General features: G+C 40.2%; 1 protein-coding gene across 3 annotated transcripts in view; it reads left to right on the top strand.

Moving 5' to 3' along the window:
- Window positions 1-10,805, top strand: part of TTC8 (tetratricopeptide repeat domain 8) — an 80,807-nt gene extending 70,002 nt beyond the window's left edge. For all 3 annotated transcript variants that reach the window (XM_054972696.1, XM_054972695.1, XM_054972697.1), the window contains 2 exons: window positions 7,853-7,936; window positions 8,637-10,805. In XM_054972696.1, coding sequence (XP_054828671.1) covers window positions 7,853-7,936; window positions 8,637-8,753 — 201 coding nt within the window. In that variant the 3' untranslated portion in view covers window positions 8,754-10,805. The remainder of the gene's footprint in view (window positions 1-7,852; window positions 7,937-8,636) is intronic.
- Window positions 10,806-20,595: the final 9,790 nt, after the last annotated feature.

Raw genomic sequence — 20,595 nt, 5'->3', positions numbered from 1 at the left:
GGTTTATTTTAACTATGGCTAATTAGTGAAACCAGGATTCAGTTCACAGACAGTCATCCAAATCTTGGTTTGTTTTGGCAAGAGTTGGTTTCATTGCCTTCTCTCTGTAGTCTAGTATGGTGTCACTAGGAACAAGCCGTAATTAAGCCAGGATGTCTGCATTCAAATATCAAGTGAAACCATCGTTTAGACTAATTGTGGTTAATAAACCAACTGCAGATCTTGGCTTGATGAGCCCTAACTTACCATAAAACATCCTGCATTCAGATAACTACACTAGCCATAGTCAGTTGAAATGAACCATGGTTTCATGTAATGTCTGAATGGAGCCCTAGAGAAATAGGCAGAAACCCAGGTGTTAGGGAATTTTTAATCAGAACTACCTGACTGTATTTGACTGCTCATTCATGACAAACTTTATCATTGCACTGGGGATGCTTTATGGATTCATGGTTTTCCTGTTCCATGCTGAACCCTCATTGTTTTTTCTTGGCCACTATTTTACCTGCATGCCTGGCCAGGCATTAAGTGAAAGGAGAATGTACTCTCATAGTTTATTCTTGTTTCTGAGAAGGGCTTTTGCTGGTAACACCGGCATTTACCGTGGACCGTTGTTCCATGCTCCACCTTAAATCCACCTTAGGTCTAGCTGCCTTGCATCATTGCTTAGCTCAGTGCTAGCCTGCTCTGAGCTGACTAATAAGCAGTCCTTTAAGCAACCTTTTTCTTTTTGTCATCTTTGAACTCAAAGATGATTTTGGTGATTTTCCCATGTGAACTTGAATTAAACTTTCAAGTGATTGAGACCGTCATGCTTACTCGAAAGGACTATATCACAGCTAGCATTGATTGGTCTAAAGAACATGCAAGATTTAACTGACTGCCTTTTTGGAGGAGTTTCTGGCCTGCAGTGCATGAAGGGAGGGGGGAAGGGTTGCATAAACCCTTGTTGATTTAACTTACTCCATAAGGTGCCATGGGTTTGACCAAAAGAATATTGTCAGGTTTGCCATAATTTGTATTTGACACTAAGATGAGCACATGTTAGAATTTTAAGTCATATTTGAAGATCATCATAATAATACAGCTTTAGCTCTGAAAGTTCTGTCATTTGAGCAAAGATTTTTTAAAAATTGGACTAATGCTATTATAGAAATTGGTTTGCATTAGACACTGATTACATCAGCCAGGTTGTAGTCAAACACATCAGATATGTCATTGTGCTACTTCCCAAAGTGATTAAGCATATTACCACTAAATTGACCTTCCTCTCATACTTATTTCATCTACCCTGAGTTAAAGAACCAGTTTTCATTCCTGGTACTATAAACAAGGGATGCTTTCTACTTGCCCTGTCTGGAAGTGGAAAGAAATTTCCAAGCATCTAGAAAAGATCACTTAACATCAGGGTCTCTATGAAGGGGTAGACAATGACAAATCCCCTCCGTTTATTTTACTTATTATGGCATTTTAGTGTTGCATCAGTTGTACACCAGTGCTGTGTAGAGAATTACAAAGATGTTTCCAACTATCTCTGGAGGTTCCACAGGATAATACTAATGACTTGCATGCATCATGAGCTAGAATTGAAAGCAGGGAATTTGTTAGGGAATTTTTAGGCCCCATTTCATAGAATCTTGTTCTGAGCATACATTCTAGCTACTGGCACACGGAAATCTGTGGAAAGTGATAAAGCCTTGCTCTAAGTGTCAAATTCCTTCTTCTGAGATATCCTGCTTGTTACACGTGTCTCCTCTGGTGGAGACAGGCCACTGGAGCAATGTGTAAACATTTTGTTGTTTTGGTTATTCTAATTAAATAAAGTAAGATTTAGCCTTGGATGAATTCCTTCACGAGGAAAATGTCAGATACGTGGCTCCAGCTTCTCAATTGTTTATATAATTCATTTATCATTCAAACTTGTCAGATGTCATGTTCTCTTGGAAAATGCATCAGTCTGCGTCATTTTTACAAGGTTTCATCCTAACCTCTTATTTTTTATTCTGTAAATAAATAGCAGTTATTCTGTAAACAATCAGTACTGAAGGTTATATAAGGCCCCCCAATGCTACTGGTCTTTACACGTCTCCCCCTAATGGAGGCAGTGTCTGGGGTTATTCCATGTAAGAAATAAACCCATTTTCCCTCTGTATTCACTGTGTTTGCTGTCTTGAAAAATATATGGGTTAATGGTAGTAGGGGACTTACAAATTGGAAGCAGAGTACTATTTAAAAATCTCCCCTAACACCAAGCAAAGGTAACCAAGTTATTTTCAGTAAAAATCACAGGAGGATCAAGGTCCAAGAAAATCTGTTTTGTATTCTAAGGTACTCAGGTCATATTTTTAAGACCACAAGTTTTTTTTTAAAAAAGCAAAATTTCTTGGAGGTAGCAATATTAAACTTTTGACTATTCCTGGTCAAACTAAATCAAAAACTGAAATCTGACAAGTTGCTCCAGTTGCGTGCACATTTCTGAAAATGTTAGCTTTTTTAGTGTTTCTGACTTACAGTTCGGTTTGCTGCAAACAAGATTTAATGAGGATTTCGAAATGGATAGTGAAAGTGCTTTGATGGATTTAGCATTTCAGCTGATGACCTACAGTGCAGCATAAGTCCTTATTTCAGTCTCTGTTTCTAAGCAAGTTGCTCTCAGGGCTATCATAATAAATATTCCAGCAATTACTATGGCAACATTCAAATGCATTCCTGTATTGCTCTCTGGTATGACAGATGATGATCAGTTTTCATTACAGAGCTGTATTCAATTGGCATATACTTAGGCTTCATTTGGAGCTTAATGTATGTTATGTATAATAACAGAAAGAGCCAAAGTTACTTGTTGCAAGCAGTTAAAAAAATGATTATCACTTCCATTCAAACTTCCTTTTTCAATTATATATAATTTCTATTAAAGTGTCTGTGAAACCTGCCTGCCTCTCTTTGCCACCTGAAGTTTAGTTCGGCAGCCATCAGAAGGAAACCTTCAGTATATAACGCTCATTTAAACCATTGATCCATCTAACTCAGTATTGTCTGCTGTGACTGGAAGAAGTCTTTCCCAGCACAGGGAAAAATACATTTATCAACACACATACTTTCAAGTGATTCTAGAGACTGAGTCTGGGACTTTTTGCATGCCAGAGGCCCAAAACATTCATGGCAGTCCATGTCCCTGCTTTCATCCTGGCCCTTTCCTGCTGCTGCCATCACTGCAAGATTTTAACGCTTTAGCATCTACTGAGATTATAATCCTGGAGCAGCAGCTTGCCTCAAATTTTACTTTCCCTAAATTATGTCTCATATTTTCCACCTGAGAATGATGCCTTCAATTTGCATTCTTAATAGTCCAGACTTGAGTGGCTATGGATCAGTGGTAGAGCATGCAGAGAACCCCTGGTTTAATCCCCAGCATTTCCAGTGAAAGGATCTGACAACAGGTGATGTGAAAAACTTCGATTTGAGATCCTGGAAATCCTCTGCCTGTCACAGTAGACAATACTGAGCTTGATACACCAATGATCTGACCCAGTGTAAAGCAGCTTCATGTATCCACTTCCTTCAAATGCCTGTTCAAAACCCGCCTTTTCCGTTAATAATAATAACATTCGATTTATATACTGTCCATCAGGACAACTTAATGTCCACTCAGAGCCAACTACAGATGCTGAGGAGGAAGAAATCAAAACCATTTATACAAGTATCCAAGATGAAATTGATTACACACTTAAACAAGATATGCTGATAATCATAGGTGATTGGAATGCAAAAGTAGGATACAAAGCAGAATCAAACATGGGAAACTTTGGACTAGGATCACGAAATGAAGGAGGAGAGTGACTCATAGAATTTTGTGAAGCCAACAACCTGTTAATTGCTAACAATCTTCAGGCAACCGAAAAGACGATGGTACATGTGCGAATCACCGAGTAACCAATACAGGAACCAAATAGGTCACATAATTGGAAGTAGAAGATGGAGAAGTTCTATTCTGTTTGCTAAAACAAGACCAAGACCTGAGTGTGGCACAGATCACGGGTTGCTAATATAAAAAATTAGAATAATAATAACATTCGATTTATATACCGCCCTTCAGGACAACTTAATGCCCACTCAAAGCAGTTTACAAAGTATGTTATTATTATCCCCACAACAAACACCCTGTGAGGTGGATGGTGCTGAGAAGAGAATAAAGCTGAAGAGAAACACTAAAAGAATCATAGTGCCAAAATACAATCTAAAGGATATTCCTGAAGAATTCAAAGTCCAGGTAAGGAATAGATTTGCAATACTAAATTTAATTGATTGTGAACCAGAAGAACTATGGGCTGAAAGCAGAGATATTATCAAGGAAGAATGTGCAAAGACTATTCCTGTAGCCAAAAGAAAGGAGACTGAATGACTGAGGAAACACTTAAAATCGCTAAAGACAGATGGGGAAGCAAAAGATGGTCTGTAGAATGGAAATGTCCAGTATACATTCCAATTCCAAAAAAAGGGGATGCCAAGGAGTGCAGCGACTATTGGACTATTGCATTAATTTCCCATGCAAGCAAAGTGATGCTCAAAAGTCTACAGCAAAGACTCTTACCATTTATGGAACAAGAAATGCTAGATGTTCAAGCTGGATTCATGAAAGGAAAAGGCACTAAAGATCACATTGCAAATTTATGATAGCTAATGGAACACACCAGGGAACTTCAGACAAAAATCAGCATGTGTTTTGTAGACTACAGCAAAGCTTTTGATTGTGTGTATCATGAAAAGCTATGGATAGTGTTAAAAGAAATGAGGTGCCACAACATCTGATTGTTTTGATGTGCAACCTGTACTCTGGATAAGAGGCTACTGTTAGGACAGAATATGGTGAAACAGAATAGTTTCCTATTGGCAAAGGTGATAAACCTTATCTCCCTACCTATTCAACCTCTATGCAGAGCATATCATAAGGAAAGCTGGATTAGATCTAGAAGAAGCTGGAGTAAAAATTGGTGGAAGGAAAATTAATAATTTGAGATATGTAGATGATACCACATTACTGGCAGAAAATAGTGAAGATTTGAAAAACTATTGATGAAGGTTAAAGGAGAAAGTGCCAAAGCAGGATTACAGCTGAACATCAAAAAGACAAATATAATGACTACTGAGGAGTTACACAATTTTAAAGTTGACAATGAGGAAATTGAAATTGTCCAAGATTTTCTATTCCTTGGTTCAATCATCAACTAAAAGGGAGACTGCAATGAGGAAATCAGAAGACTGAGACTTGGAAGAGCATCTGTGAGGGAGCTAGATAAGATATTTAATCATAAAGATGTCTCTCTGGGAACCAAAATAAAGATAATCCAAACAATGGTATTCCCCATTACGAAGTATGGACGTGAAAGTTGGACAGTGAAGATAGCTGACAGGAAGAAAATTGATTCATTTGAAATGTGGTGCTAGAGTTCTGCAGATACCATGGACAGCCAAAAGGACAAATAAATGGGTACTCGATGAAATCAAGCTTGAATTCTCCCTAGAAGCTAAAATGACAAAACTGAGGCTATCGTACTTTGGTCACATTATGAGAAGACAAAATTCTCTGGAAAAGTCAATAATGCAAGGAAAAGTAGAAGGCAGTAGGAAAAGAGGAAGACCTAAAACAAGATGGCTTGACTTGGTAAAAGACCTAAAACAAGATGGCTTGACTCAGTTTGCAAGATCTGAGCAAGTCTGTTAATGATGGCCGTTTTGGAGGGCTTTCATTCATAGGATCGCCATAGGTCAGAGGTAACTTGACAGCACATAACACACAACAACATAGCAGTTTACAAAGTGTGTCATTATTATCCTCATGACAATCACCCTGTGAGGTGGGTAGGGCTGAGAGAACTCTAAGAGAGCTGTGACTGACCCAAGGTCACTTAGCTGACTTCAAGCAGAAGAGTGGGGAATCAAACCCAGTTCTCCAGATTAGAGTCCTTATGTTCTTAACCAGTACACCAAACTGGCCATAACTCTTTAGTTCCCCTTGCCTACTGAAGCTTAGCCTAAGACTGTATTACTGAGATGAACACCTCTGTTTCTTGTATCCCTTATATCCAGTTTTAGATTATAAGTGCTTGGGGGAAGGAGGGACTTGTCTCCATGTGCTCCATAGTAGGCCATGTACATTGATAGTGATGTATAAATAATATATAATAATATGTATAATACAATATTATTAAATATTATATTTTACATAAATGACCTATTAATTTATATCATTTATTATATAATAATATAATAAGCAACAACATGCTTGCTTGTCTACAGAGCTCCTTGTTTTTAATCATGATTTTTCTTTTTTTAAATATCTTGCTCCTGGCTTCTCTGGAACAGAACTGCAGTGGTCTTTTACCCTTATTCATAGACTGTGCAAAGTGTTAAGTGAAATGAGTTTGTCTGCAGATATGGCCAGCTTGTCATTTGTCAGGTTTTCTCTGACAATCCATTTTTTGTGAACCTCCAGGGAACACTGAGATAAGAATTCTGCTCTCAAAACCCTTCAAAGAACAGAGTGTTTGTCAGTTCTAATCCCTTCCATCCTGCAGGAAGAGAGCTGAGAGGTGAACAAGATGGGTGAGGAGGGTGGAGGCATAATATTAGATGTGTTTCCATTTGCATGCTTCCCAGCTCAGGAAACAGAGGAATTACATGCTTCCAATTTACCACAGATCTAGATCTTTAAGCCCAGCTCAGGATTTTTGAATGGTAAAAATAGTTACTCAGTTTTGGACTATGTTGCATTGTATACAAGTGTCAGGTATGCATGTTGTGATATAACTTTAATAGTCCCAGCTGCATAACTTGGAAACTAGGCTTTGGATTTTGCTACAGATTCTGTTGAAAGCTCTGAATTTACAAAAATGGATGGTATGTAAGAATAATGTAGAACTAAATGGACTTTCTTTAGCAGGTTTACAAGGTAGTGGGAGATCGGTTACAGAAATAGGGATTAGGCTAAATCACACACTAAAGCTACACTAGTTGTGTAATCTTAACCCCCCCCCCAAACAAACTCTCCTATAAAAAATACATGCGTGTGCACGCGCGTGCACACGCATACATGCACACACAAAACCACGCAGTACAGCTCTGATTCAGGGCTAACTGGGCACCTGCTTCTCAGCAGAAAGCACAACAGTGCCATTGCATTAGAGCACTGCACTATTAAAGTTCGAAGCAGGTGAGCAGCAACTGAGTCAGCCCTGGAACTTGCCAGGCTTGCACAATATGGTGTGTAGAGGGTGATTTCTCAGCAGATTATCTTTCATCCCACTAGAGATCTCTCAAGACCCCCAGCTTCTACATATCATGCTTGATCTCAAAGAGAATGTAGATAAAAGGTCTTTTTTTTGTCCTTGTGGGAAAGGAGGACTGGATTATTTACTACCTAATACCACCTGACTTAGAATTCAGTCTTGCCCTGCCAGTTTTCTGAGAACTCCTGTTTAATCTGGTCATGCTAGGTTGCCAAGTCTGCTGCCCGCCATAGAACAGTTCAGGAATTCCAAGCTGTATAATGCATGTACAGGGGAGCAATATTATGCCCTCTGCCACTGCTATTGGATGTATACATGTACACTTCAATATTTGCAAGGAGCCCCTACTTTCATATACTTTTATGTGTGTGTTGACTTCTCTAGACAGGTGGAAATGCTGGATGTGGTCTGCTCTCCTCTATGTATGTTCAAGTTTGTGTGCGTTTTGGAGGCTTGAACAGGCTTTGTGACTCTTGTTGCTGCATGTTTATAAAATACAGAGGTGTTCTGTCTCTTGCCTTGTACAAATGCACAAGTCAAATGTTTGTATGTTTTTTGTTATTTAGGCAAGAGTTTTTCTGCAGACTGCTTCGTCATTAGCACCTCATATGTATGAGCCACACTTCAATATTGCTGTACTGTCTGATAAGGTAATCACATCCCAATTTTTCATCATCTACTTTATCCCACAGTAATAAGCATATTTGTTTATTTAAATGTATGTATCTTTCCTTTTTGACTCAAGGCAGTTGAATGAGCATAATGCCTTCCTCTGCATTATCAAGGAAAGTTCTGCATGAATTACTGTGGTTCTGCTAAAACATGGTCTTGGGAACTGCAGCCTTTGCCAGAGTTCCAGAACTATTTTTCTTTTATTGTACTGTCTGTTTTGTTGCCTGTTTAAAAGTTTGTCATGGAATATTAGTGTCTTGGATACAGTCCAGCAAGACATAAATCCTATTGATTACAGTATGCAAGTTAAGTGCTTGGACAACTCTCTTGTTGAAATAAATTGGACAAATGCACTGTCATGCCCCTGGATTGTGTCCACAGAATATGCAGGCTGATTTACAATTGCATAGTATTTTGAAAGCAAACTGAAGCTGCATAAACAAACTCTGTATAGAAAACCCATAAGAGAAAGATCTTACCACAGTTAAGCTCTTTTAAATAGTATTGATTTCACATTCAAACAAATTAAATTTAAGGACCAAATTGAGCTCTGTATATTGGGATATATTTGTTAAAATGAGATATAATTATTAAAATGACTGGGATGGGGAAACACTAGTCAAACAAGAGTGTCTGAAGCATTTGCACATCTTTCAGTCCCACATGCCTTTCTTGTAGGTCGGAGATCTCCAAAGAAGTTATATTGCAGCTCAGAAGTCGGAAGCAGCATTTCCAGAACATGTGGACACGCAAGAACTCATCAAGCAGTTAAAACAGCACTTTGCTAGGCTTTGACGTCACACTTGGAAAATGTCATAAGTTATTTTTCTCCAAATCTGCAGATTTATACAGTTTTACAAAGGGAGAGAAGTTAGTATTTTAGATTTTTTTATATAGTGGAGCATCAGCTGTGCTGGCCAGAGGCTGGCTAGAGCTTTTTTCACTCTCTCCAGCTTGGGAAATGCTCCTTCCATAAGCAAAAGTAGAGAGTCATCTGCTTGATACATCCAGTGGTACCCAGTCTTGGCAGAGGGAGGGGCTTGTTTATACTCAGTAAAGTTATCTAACAGGAACTTTTCCAGTGGAGAAGGAGTTAGACTAGGGGTTAGACTAGGGTTCCCAATCTTGTTTGAGGGTAGCTATTTGTAAACATTTGTTTACTGATTTTCATGGAGGGGTCTTTCCCTATTATTCACTGCCTGATGATAGTGATGTGTTGTACAATTTTGCCATTTAATGAATTCAAAAGTAAATTGTCAAACCATTTAACTCCATGTTGCAGCATAGTAAGTCTGGTATGTGGCCTATGGTTAGGAAGGATGTTCTTCGTGTAAGGCACTAAAGTTGCGTCCATTCAGTGGCTTTGAAGTGGGAGATGTATGTTTATGTTCCTGCCCATCTGATCCCTAATGTCTACACTGATGCGCTCCTTCATTCTTCCACAAGCTCTGGTGCTCCTGAGGCCAGCCTTCGCCATGCAGTGAAATTGCTGATCAGCATCTACACAAAATTCACCTGTTTTCATTTGCCTGCACTTAAAGCGTAAGGACCAAGCAGAGAGCATGGAAGCTGGGTCATTATTCCACAAGAGAAAGAAACCTAAGAATTATGGAATGTTAAGAGAAAGACTATTTGAGCATGATTCTTCTCATCAGGACATAGGTCCTTAAGGGGAAAAGGCAGAAGTAGCAGGGAATACTGTCTGACTCCTCTATGACTTGGCCAAGATTAGGAATTCATAGAGATTAGGAAGAATCAAGCTGTGGCTTCCCTTGCTCAAGTTTAAGAAGTCTGAAGATACCGGCATTTCTGAACTTCTCTTCTATAGGCGGGATGTTTTGGTCAGCTGATGCTGTTTAAAGTCTGCTGGATGCAGCACTTCCCTCTGTAGCCTACACAAGCATTTTCTAGAATTTTTCCTAGTATGATGGTGATTGAAGGATCTCCTCCCCCAACTCTAAGGGTTACTGTCCCATAATTAGGCTTAGTCCGATAGAACCAGGCCATAGATCTCATCACTTCATGCTATATCATTTCTGTACTTTTGTTTATTGTTTTTGCATCAGAAAGACTTCCATAGAAGGATCTCCTAATTAAAAAGCTAGCAAAATGAGGAAATTGGCAGGAGAAACCTAAGATGTTTCGAATAAACTGCTGGCAGTTCTGTCTTCTTTCAGAAATCAATACATATTCCAATGCAAGCAGTTGGAGACATTCCCAGGAAAAAAATCGTGGCTATAGTTGACAAACTAATGATGGATATGAAGAATAGGTCTGTTACAAGGAAAGGACAGACTACTGACAGAGTAGTCTGGTTTTAAAATACCAGCAGAATATGCATGACCGTAAGCCAATGACTATTTTTATGGCAAATATATGAAATTCCTATTTAAATAGTAATTCTTCATATTGGTGATATTTTTTCTCACCAGGATTAGCAGATTACAATGTAAAGAATCTGCTTTTACAGTGCCAGCATATCAGAAGAGGTCAGTACAGCTATGGGATTTTCATTTTGCCCCAGATCAGAAATGGAAGAAACATGAAAGATCAGAAACACGGCAGAAGGTACAGACAGCAGTTTCTCCTGCTGTGCTGGTACTGGTACTGTTTGGTAGATGCTCTGACTTGCAGATGGGCAGCCCCATTCCCATCAGGTTCATTTATAAGACAGAAATGGACCTGTTTTCACACTGCTTCAGTTTTAGTACTGCACCTAATAACGACTTAATAAATTTTAGAGTTCTGTAACAATTTCATTCAAACCTAACTTGCATGTTTTTGTAGCTACTATATACACTTGACTTTTTAAAAAGGCAATTCATAATAAAGTACAGTGTATGATCAGTTACATGTCTATTGTCTCTTTTTAACATCTCACAAATCATGAAAATGGTAAAACTGCTTATAGTTTATTTCCCCTCTTATGGAAAATGTTGCTAGCCTAGACTCACTTTTACATGTTCTCAAGTCCCAATGACATAGGTGGAATTTACCAGCTTGTAAGTTGGTTCAGTGTTGGTGCCAAGCCTCATGGTATTGTTACATAGCATTTGGTCAACTCATGAGCAGGCATACTCTTACATTTTTTGCAAACACATTTCAGTTCAAAGCAGTCTTTTTGGTGAGTTTTGAGGTAAATATCTGGGGGAGGAGTTGTGTTATTTTTAGTAACTGATCCACTTACTGGGGTGGGGATAAAGAAAAAACAAAGGAATAACCATTTTAAAATAAGCAATTCAAATAAAAGATGGTTGTTGCAGTTGTAATGGTCATTCTGAAATGAGTCAGGCAGATAGGGTCTTCTCCTTTTCAATCCAATTAGAGACTTTGAAATTTTGGAATAAAGAAATACAAAGCTCAATGGATTAAGGTATCTCAGTCTTGAAGAAACAGCAGCTCAAAGCCACGGGTAATCAATCTGGCATGCGGCATTCAATACTTGTTTGCTTAATAATCCAGTTCCTGCTTGCTCTTTTTACCCTTTCATTCTCTTAAGCGTGGGGGTACTCCAATATTTGCAGAGAGCTACATGCATGCTAATTAAATCAAATGTGGTAATGAGAAATCAGCATTACCACAACAAGAACAGCAGATCAACGAGGCAGGCTATTAGACATGGAGGGATATCTCGGTTTTCCTTTAATTTGCATGAGCACCAATGAACAGAGGAATCAGCAGGCCCCAGAGCAAACTGTCTTCGGTTGATTTAGTATGACATAGCATAACACGATGCTTCCGAAACAGTATCCATCTCTGAGAAAGAATCCTGTTAGGAAGTGCCACCTCTTCATTTAGCTACAGAATTCCTGCACCACATTATTCCCCCCCCTTAACTTTTGGCACAGTGTTGAATGTTTCCCTAACTTACCCAAGAGTAAATAAAATCCTATTCTTTTAGCCTGGGGGAAAATGACATTCCCCAAGATGTTACTGTAAAGTGCAGTGATTAGTAGATAATGCTTTCCTGTGTTTGAAAAAAAACCAATGCAAGTTGAGAAGTTCTTCAAAAAGATTGATCAGTCACCTGCAGCCTGAAGAGACCCAGCCTATTCTATCACCTTAGAAATTTCCCACTTTAGTTTAGTTGCAAATGCAGCCAACATCTAAGGTCTTAATGAGGCATGACATTGGCGGAAAAGAGGTGTGCCCCATTGCATCCACCTATCATCTCAGTTAAGCTGGTCCTCAGCAGCTACACATGCCATGTTAGCATGCCAGAGATCCATAGTTTGGATGGACGTTGCTCTGGTATGCTGATGCTGCACATGTAGTGGGATTGCTGTGTTGCATCTCAGTTTAAATATGGCCTGCTTTTAAAATAACGCTGACAAAGCAAAAGGACTAACTTGTGGCACTTTGCTCTTGTATGATATCTCCTTTAAACTGGGTTGCTGTCTGGTCAAACCAGCAAAATGTGCGTAGCTAGCATGTCAGCACAACACCTGTGTGGAACAAGCTAACAAATGCATCAGTGATTTGCGTGGGAGCGGCAGTCCAGTTCAAAGGGGATTCTGTGCAAATACAATGTCACACAGGTAAATCCATCTTGCTTTCCAGCCATCACATTTAGATTGGGCCTAAAGTGTACATTAAAAGGGGATGGCATTTTGGACCATACTACAGAATATAGGTAAGGAATTTTTAAAATGTTTTTCCATGTGAAAAAGTCTTTAAAATACCTACTATATTAGAGTACCTAGGCCAGCCTAATCCCTGTTGCACTACTTTTCTGCTTGCAGAGAGAGTTTTTTATTTACTTGTGGGAATATTTAGTAATTTGAACCATTTTTTGTAGTTTGAAGTGATACCATCACCTTTGCCAACTCAAGACTTCTTCCGCTTCATGCTGCTGCTGCTGTTCTCCATGAAGCAGCTTGCAAAAACCATTATGAATTCCAAAAAAAATTTACACAATAGACAAAGAAAACAAGGTCCCAGGCTTCAGTCTAAGGGCTGCCAACTCAGGCTTCTGACACATCCCATGCTTGAATACCTAGAGAAAGGGAAAAAAGAAATCCTATATGAAATTCAGCTGCTGCTAACTTGCTTCCAGCTAGCTAGTAGGATCATCCTCACACATGCCGAGGACTGCCTCTGGCTGTGCCCAAGTTAAATATCTGAAGTAAGAGGGGGGGGGACACCCCAATGGATCGCACTTCCTGCTAGCTTGTTGGCACAAAGCAGTGGGATAGTTTCCTACTTTTGCCATGAATGACCCCCTCCCAGGCTAAATACTTTCAGAAAGAGAAAAAAGGTCAGCCTAGCTGGCTCTTCTTCACATCTCTCTGCCATCTCAAAGTTACACAGAATTAGGTGGTAGACTGACAGTGAGTGGACTCTGAGAAAAATGGCTACTTCTTCAATAATTGTGGATAGTTGCATTTAAATAAAGCACACTTCATGTTAAACTGAGTAATTCCTTTAGCTGAATTATCAATAGCACACTAGCAAACTGCTTTTCTTAATCTTTGGAGCATTGCTAGAGGATAAAGCTGGTAAAATTCTCACTCACCCCAGCTATCAGATGGCAGCTAAGGAATTAATATTCAATGTTAGATTAGGATTGGGGAGATCTAAATTCAAATCCCGATTCTGCCACAGAAGCTTGCTGGGTGACCTTGGCTCAGCCCCACACTGTCAGCCTAACTTGCCTCACAGGGCTTTTGTGATGACAAAATGGAGGAGCGGAGAATGATGTAAGCTGCTCCCGCATGGGGAGAAAAGTGGAATATAAATGGAGTTAAAGATAAACAGAGGGTAGAAGTGCAGGGCACAAATCTGTTTTTGGAAACCATCTCCCAAATCTGTGAAAACAGGAAAGTTGTGTGTGTTGGACCCTGTCAAGTCACTTCCAATTTATGGCAACTCTGAATTAACCTTGAAAATCATTAACAATCCTGTTCAGTTCTTGCAAACTGGAGGACATGGCTTCCTTCATTGAGTTAAGCCATTGCATTTTGCGTCTTTCTTTTCCTACGATCTTCCACTTTTCCTAGCATTATTGTCTTTTCCAGTCTTCTCATTATGTGACCAAAGTACAATAGCCTCAGTTTCATCAGTTTAGGTTCTAGGGAGAATTCAGGCTTCATTTGATCTAGAACCCACTTCCTTTCGGTTGATGACTGAGCCAAGGAATAGAAAATCTTTATTTCAATTTCTTCATTGTCAGCTTTAAAATTGTGTAATTTTTCTTCATTGTCAACTTTAAAATTGTGTAATTCTTTAAAATTGTGTAAAATCATTCCTTTTGTCTTCTTAATGTTCAGCTGTAATCCTGCTTTGGCACTTTCTCCTTTAGTTGTTTCAAGTTTTCACTGTTTTGTGCCAGTAATGTGATGTCATATGCGTATCTCAAACTGTTCCATTTTCATGCCACCTTCATCTAAATTTAATCCAGCTTTCCTTATGATACATTCTGCGTACAGGTTGAACAGATTGGGAGATAATATATATCCGTGTCTGACAGCTTTGCCAACTGGAAATCATTCTGTTTCCCCAAATTCTGTCCTAACAGTAGCCTCTTGTCTGGAGTACAGGTTGCACATCAGGACAATCAGATGTGGCATGCCCATTCCTTTTAATACCATCCATAGCTTTTCATGATCCACACAGTCAAATCTTTGCTGTAATCTATAAAACACAGGCTGATTTTCTTCTAAAATTCTCTGGTGTGATCCGTTAACTATTGTACATTTGCAATATGATCTCTAATGCCTCTTCCATTTCTGAGTCCAGTTTGAACATTTGGCCTTTTTTGTTCCATATAGGGTAAGTGTCTGCTGTAGAATCTCGAGCATCACTTTGCTTGTGTGGGAAATTAATGTGATGGTTGCTGTATACTTTGCCATCTTCCTTTTTTTGGAAAGTAGAGAGTAGAGTGAGCATTTTGTCTGTGGACCATTGTTTTGTTTTCCATATTTGACATAATCTTGTTATGATTTTGATGGACTCATTTTCTGTAGCCTGAAATAACTCTATTGATATCCCATTTACTCCAGGTGATTTGTTTCTCCCAATTGCTTTGAGTGCAGCTTTCATGTGACTTTCTAAAATTGTAGGCTGTTCATTAAAAGATTTTTCTTTGAAGGAATCTGTCATCCTTTCATCTCTTCTGTATAGTTCTTCTATATATTGTTTCCACCTTTTCTTTATTTTGTCCTGCTGATCTTCCAGCTTCCCTACCCATGATTTGAATTTTCAATTGATTTTCTGGATCTTGTGGGATTGGTCTCTTGTTCTTCTTTTTTTGTTGTTCTCTTCTATTTCTCTATACTGTTTATTATAATCTCTTTGTCTTTGCATGCAAGTTGCTGAAAAGCTGCATTTAGAATTCTGACCCTATTTCTGCCACCTTTTACTTCTAGTCTATCTTTAGCAATTTCAAGAGTTTTCATCAGTCATCTATCTACATGAGTAGCAGGTATGAAAACAGGCTTTTTATAATGTATGTATGAAAACACCTGCAGAGTATAGGGATGTGTCAAGTTGTCCAAATGAAGCTGCAGCCTCCTTTCCGTTGTGAGCTGTTAAGAAACCCAGCTAACTACAGCAGTTCCACGGGATATGAACCGATATTGGCAAAGCAGCCGTCTGGTTAATGCAGTGGCAAGCAAAGCTCCTGTTCCAGCAGGAGGTCAGGGTAAAAGAGAAGAGCAGGTCCACTCATACCACTGCTTGACATTTTTATTAATCTGCAGGAGTCCTACATGCTGCTGATTCCCTGCTGGCTTCTTGTTTGTTCTTCAGATTGGCATTGCATTATTGGGCACTGAACTTTATTCCTGGCCTTGCTCATTAGTGAGATGTTAAGTGAGCAGGAGAAGCCATCTCTCCCTTTGTCCTGACATAGAAAAAGGAAAAGCAGCAGCACAAATAGATACTCCTCCTATTTTCCACAAGAGCCATGTATTTATCAGTTTTCTTTAATGCAGTGCCTGGGGTTTTTAATTGTGGTGACTTCAACTTACCCGTGGCTTCCACCCTTGCTCTCTGACCTGGGTGTTGTGGCAACAGTCCAATCTACAATCCCTCTTGCCCCAGACCCAAGACAAGACCCAGTCTCTTTCCCCCCAATACATTGCAACTGGCGAATGCAGCATTTGCTAACATCTCTGCAATAGCTAGATTTCCCCTCCCACCTGATCTCAGAGATCAGGTAGAACTGCATGGGAGAAAAGAGTCCTTCATCTGCTATGTCTAAGCAGCACCTTGAATTGGGCTCAAAGATCATCTTACTGCCAATGGTGATCCTTAAGCATTGGAGAAATATGGTCAACTCTGCATGGTCCAATTATTAGTCTAGCTGCTGTATTTGGAATGACTTGTAATTTTTTTGATAGCTTCCCAAGGCAGACCCGTATAATCTGCCCTTGATGTTACAAGAGCATGGATAATACTTGTATTTTAGTTCAATGGGGAAAGAGAAAAAAGAGAAAACAGAAAAAGATCTGTTTATGCAGGGACTTCAGAAACTTGTCTTTATTTCTTATGAATATTTCCCTTTTAATCGTAAGAATTTTCCTGCATGTCAGTCCATCTAAAAATGTAGTCTTGGAAGGAACCATCACAAGACAACTGCTATTATAAAAAATGATAAAGCTTAGAGTAAGCAACTGCTGGGGGCAGGAGCTGCTCCTCAGTTTTTAACACCAGAAATATAAAAAATGAAGCTTTTTCTGACACAGAGATACAGCTGTTTGGAATATGCTAGGCTGCTGTTACAGACTCAGGAGCAGGGCCAGTAAATAAAATATGGCGATCTCGTATACAATCCAGATTGTGCAGGCATACAGACTACCGTTTTAAATGCATACAGACCATTAACAGTCCGTCATGCTCCGAAATGCATTAAGTATCCAAAATCAAATCTTAAAATGAGTGACCTCAAATGAAGGTCTGTAGCCAGGGTGGCTGAAAGATCATCTTTTCCCACAGAAGTCTTCCTGTCAGCTGAGATCACTATCTGAAGGCTTTCTCTGCAATACTCTGCCTTTGGAAATAAGTGCCCTTGCCTGTGAGAATCTGCCCGGATACATAGGGCCTTTTCCAGGGCTTTTTTTCTGGGAAAAGATGTGGTGGATCTTTCTATTATCACATGTGCACACGCAAAGTGCCCGCACGCTGATGGACACACATGATGATGTCACTTCCAGGAAGTGACATCACACAGGGCACAACCCCCCGGAGTGCTCCCTCAATTCGGGCCTGCTCGTCTCCCTGCCCCGCAATGTTCCCTCTAAGCAGTGCAGTGTTGTGAGCCAGAAATCTACTTTGAGAGCAGCAAATTGCAAGTTTGGTCACGCCTTTTCCAAAACCAGAATCCATTTAATTAAAAGACTTTTGAGTTAGATTATCTGAGGCATTGGTATGGGGTGCCATCAGTATTTTGATGACACCCACTTATGCATGTGGTTCTCAAAAGCTTATGCCTCAATACAGTTGGTTAGTCTTAAAGATGCTACTGGACTCTTTACTATTTTGCAACTGCAGACTAACATGGCTAACTCCTCTGGATATTAAAGAGTGCTTCTGTAATATATGGAGTTCACTGCCACATGAAGTGGCACCTGCTAGAATGTATTAGGGACTTTGAAAATGATTAGAGAAATGTGTGGATGAAAGATCTATTCACAGTTATCTTAGCATAGGAGTTAACTGGGGCAGTATAGCCAGGCTAGCCTGATCTGAGATCACGGAAGCTAAGTAGATTTTGCTTATGATTGTTTTTCCAGTGCTGCAGTTTTGCTGGTACATAAACAAGAGTGATAATTAAAGTATTGCAAGCTACTCTGCCTTTGGTATGGGGTGGAATAGAAGTCCAATAAGGGAATAAATAAAGACAACGCTACGATGCTTTGTATCATTGCACGTTTTCTAAGTGAAATAATAATGCTTTGCATTTCTATAGCAATTTCATGGTTCAGAGAGCATTGCAGAATATTACTGGTAACCCTTACAATGACCCTAGAGCAACAATATCTCATGGCTTAGATTGGCTTGTCCAGATACCATAAAGGATATAGCCACCCATCGCTAGTTTATGACTTTTCATCTAAATCTGACAGAAAGCAGTGGTGACATTAAACAGTCTTAAATCCAGATTCTTCTATTTTCCTATGTTGTGGGACTAGGCAATGTCCAATTTATTTACTTATTTATGTTATTTATGGTCTGCTTTTCTCACTGAGACTCAAGGCGGATTACAGTGGAAGTCAATATGATCTACAGCTGGGACATTCAATAATACTTCAATTCAATTCAAATACCTTTAATGGCATACAACATTCAATAATACAATGGGGTATGGACTGCATAAATTTGAAAACAAGCAGAAAGCTGATACACGGCCAAAACAAAACAGAAGCAATTTAACATGACATACTGTTAGTCTCTTGACCATTTAAGTCATGCTATGCAAAAGACTGCATGGAAGAGTCAGCAGAATGCAAAAAGAAAAAGAAAAAAGCTCGGAAATAAAGATCCCTTATAAGCATCTCCTTCCCATTTCCCCATTGACTGAACACAGACTCCACTTGACCAATGAAGCTCCACACTTAGAGAGGTTGACACCAGCTCATGAGCGAATCTCTGCTGAAACATTTCACCCTTTTTAATTCCAAGTTTCTGCGTGTTTTCACTTTTAATGTCTAATTTGTGACCATTTGTTCTCTTACATCCTCTCTCCTAAAGACCTCCCACCCCATAGAACAACCCCCTCTACCAGGAAGAGGGGGCTCATAGATCTCTTCAGAAGAGGGGGGCTCATTGAACAACCCCCCCTTTCCCCTGTGGGACTGGCTAGCCGGACAAACAAGAGCCAGCAGCAAGCTGCAGCACCATGGCTCGCCACTGGCCTCCGCGGGTGAGCCTTCCAAGAGGCTCCTTCACTCCGAAAGGCCAGTCCAGGTGGCTGCCTCACCTGACCCGCACAGGTAGCGAAGAAGCCCCAAGACTCACCATCGCCCCTGCCTTGCTCCATGCGGCCGCTCTCGGCTTAGCACTGCCAGGTGCCACCTCACCTGCTGTGACTCCCGCTGTTGGGCCCTTTGCCTGTCTCCATAGGGGATGGCAGCCGCGGTTGTCCCCCTGGGTGCTCCTCCTTCTCTCCCATGGTGGGCACCTCCACTAGCACCACCATGAAGTTGGTGGGCAGGACGGTGGCCCTTTCCCTATGGGGCAGCTGAGGGGGGAGCGCTCCATCGAGCTGCTCCTTTGCCACCATCTCCAGCCAGCTACACACCTCCTTCTTTCTCTCACCCCTTGCTTGGCATGGCAGCGTTGGTGAGAAGAGCAACTGAAGGGTGACTTTTTCTTCCTTTCTTCTCCCTTCCAGCCTGCCTCTCAACCAGCCAGGAGGTGGTGCCTCAGGAAAGAAGGTAAGAAAAGGGAAGAAGAAAAGACATGGAAAGAGAGAGGGAGGGAGGGAAAGAAAGAAGAAAGCAAGAAAAGAAGGAAAGAAAGAGAAAAGGAGAGGGAGGGAGGAAGGGAATGCCAGGGAAGAGGCCAGGGAAGCATGCGGCCCAGGAGAAGCTCAATCCAGAGAGACACCCCACGGATCTTTGGGTGCCAGGGGCGGGGCCACCAGTCACACGATATTTTTTCAGACGTGCTGGACCTTAGATCCAGGGAGATCCCACTGAAAAAAAGGCCTGGCCTTTTCTGTGGTTGTGCCTGACCTAAAGAACTCCTTCTCCAAGGAGCTTCCAGATATCGTAGCCACCTTTTAGATATTTGTTGACCCATCTGATCTGGCCACGTAGATCATTGTCAGTAACCTAGAGGCTAAACTATTACAATGAGTCCGCCCTTAAAGACTACTTGGGGTTGCCTGGTCCAGGTTGGGAAATTTCTGGAGATTTGAGGGGTGGAGCCTGTTGAACAGTAGCAAGCACCTGGGCCTGGGTGAGTCATGCGAATCATGTAGTAGCACATTATCTGGCCTGGCCCCATGAGTCCTCCATCTTAGGCCAAAAAAGCCCTGGAAAAGGCCTAGGCCTCTTCCCCTTGCTTACTGACAAAGGTCACTGAGGGCATTCATTTCTTAAAGTTACAGGCACTGTTTCTATTATTTAGAGGGGATTAACACCCCCCCTTTTTTTCAGATTTCAGATTTTTCTGCAAATGGGATTTTTTCAGGATTTTTGAAAGATCTGGCTTATCAGTTCATGGCTTCAGTCTCCAGAGATAAGTATCCACAGATGGGGTCATGTTAACTATCGGATATATTGATAGGATTGTAGTCTTTTGGAAGTCTTTTGGAATGTTTATTGTATGAACTGTGTTTTACAGTATTCTGCTTCTGTAATCCATTCGCTGTATTGTTTAATGTATGTCTTGTCTTATACAGTGCTCCATTTGCATTGTTTCTTAATTTCTGTTCTCCTTGCTCATTAATAGATGCCATACGCTGTCTGACTGGCTTTTTAAAATATATTTTGTAGCCCACTTTGAGTCTCAATGAGAAAGTGGAGTTATAAATGTAGTAAATAAAAATAAATGACCAAACACTTGGACAGTTCTTTGTGTTGTTGTTTTGTAGTCTTTAATGGTTTGGGCTTTATTGTTGCTTTTTGTTTTACTACAGCTGCTTTTTATATTGTTTAATGCCTCTTTTTAACGTTATAGATGGGGGAAC

The sequence above is a fragment of the Eublepharis macularius genome, chromosome 2, assembly GCF_028583425.1.
Source record: "Eublepharis macularius isolate TG4126 chromosome 2, MPM_Emac_v1.0, whole genome shotgun sequence".
NCBI classification, from domain to species: Eukaryota; Metazoa; Chordata; class Lepidosauria; order Squamata; family Eublepharidae; genus Eublepharis; species Eublepharis macularius.
Note: the sequence above shows the minus strand (reverse complement) of the source record. Positions and strands in the feature narration are given on the sequence as shown.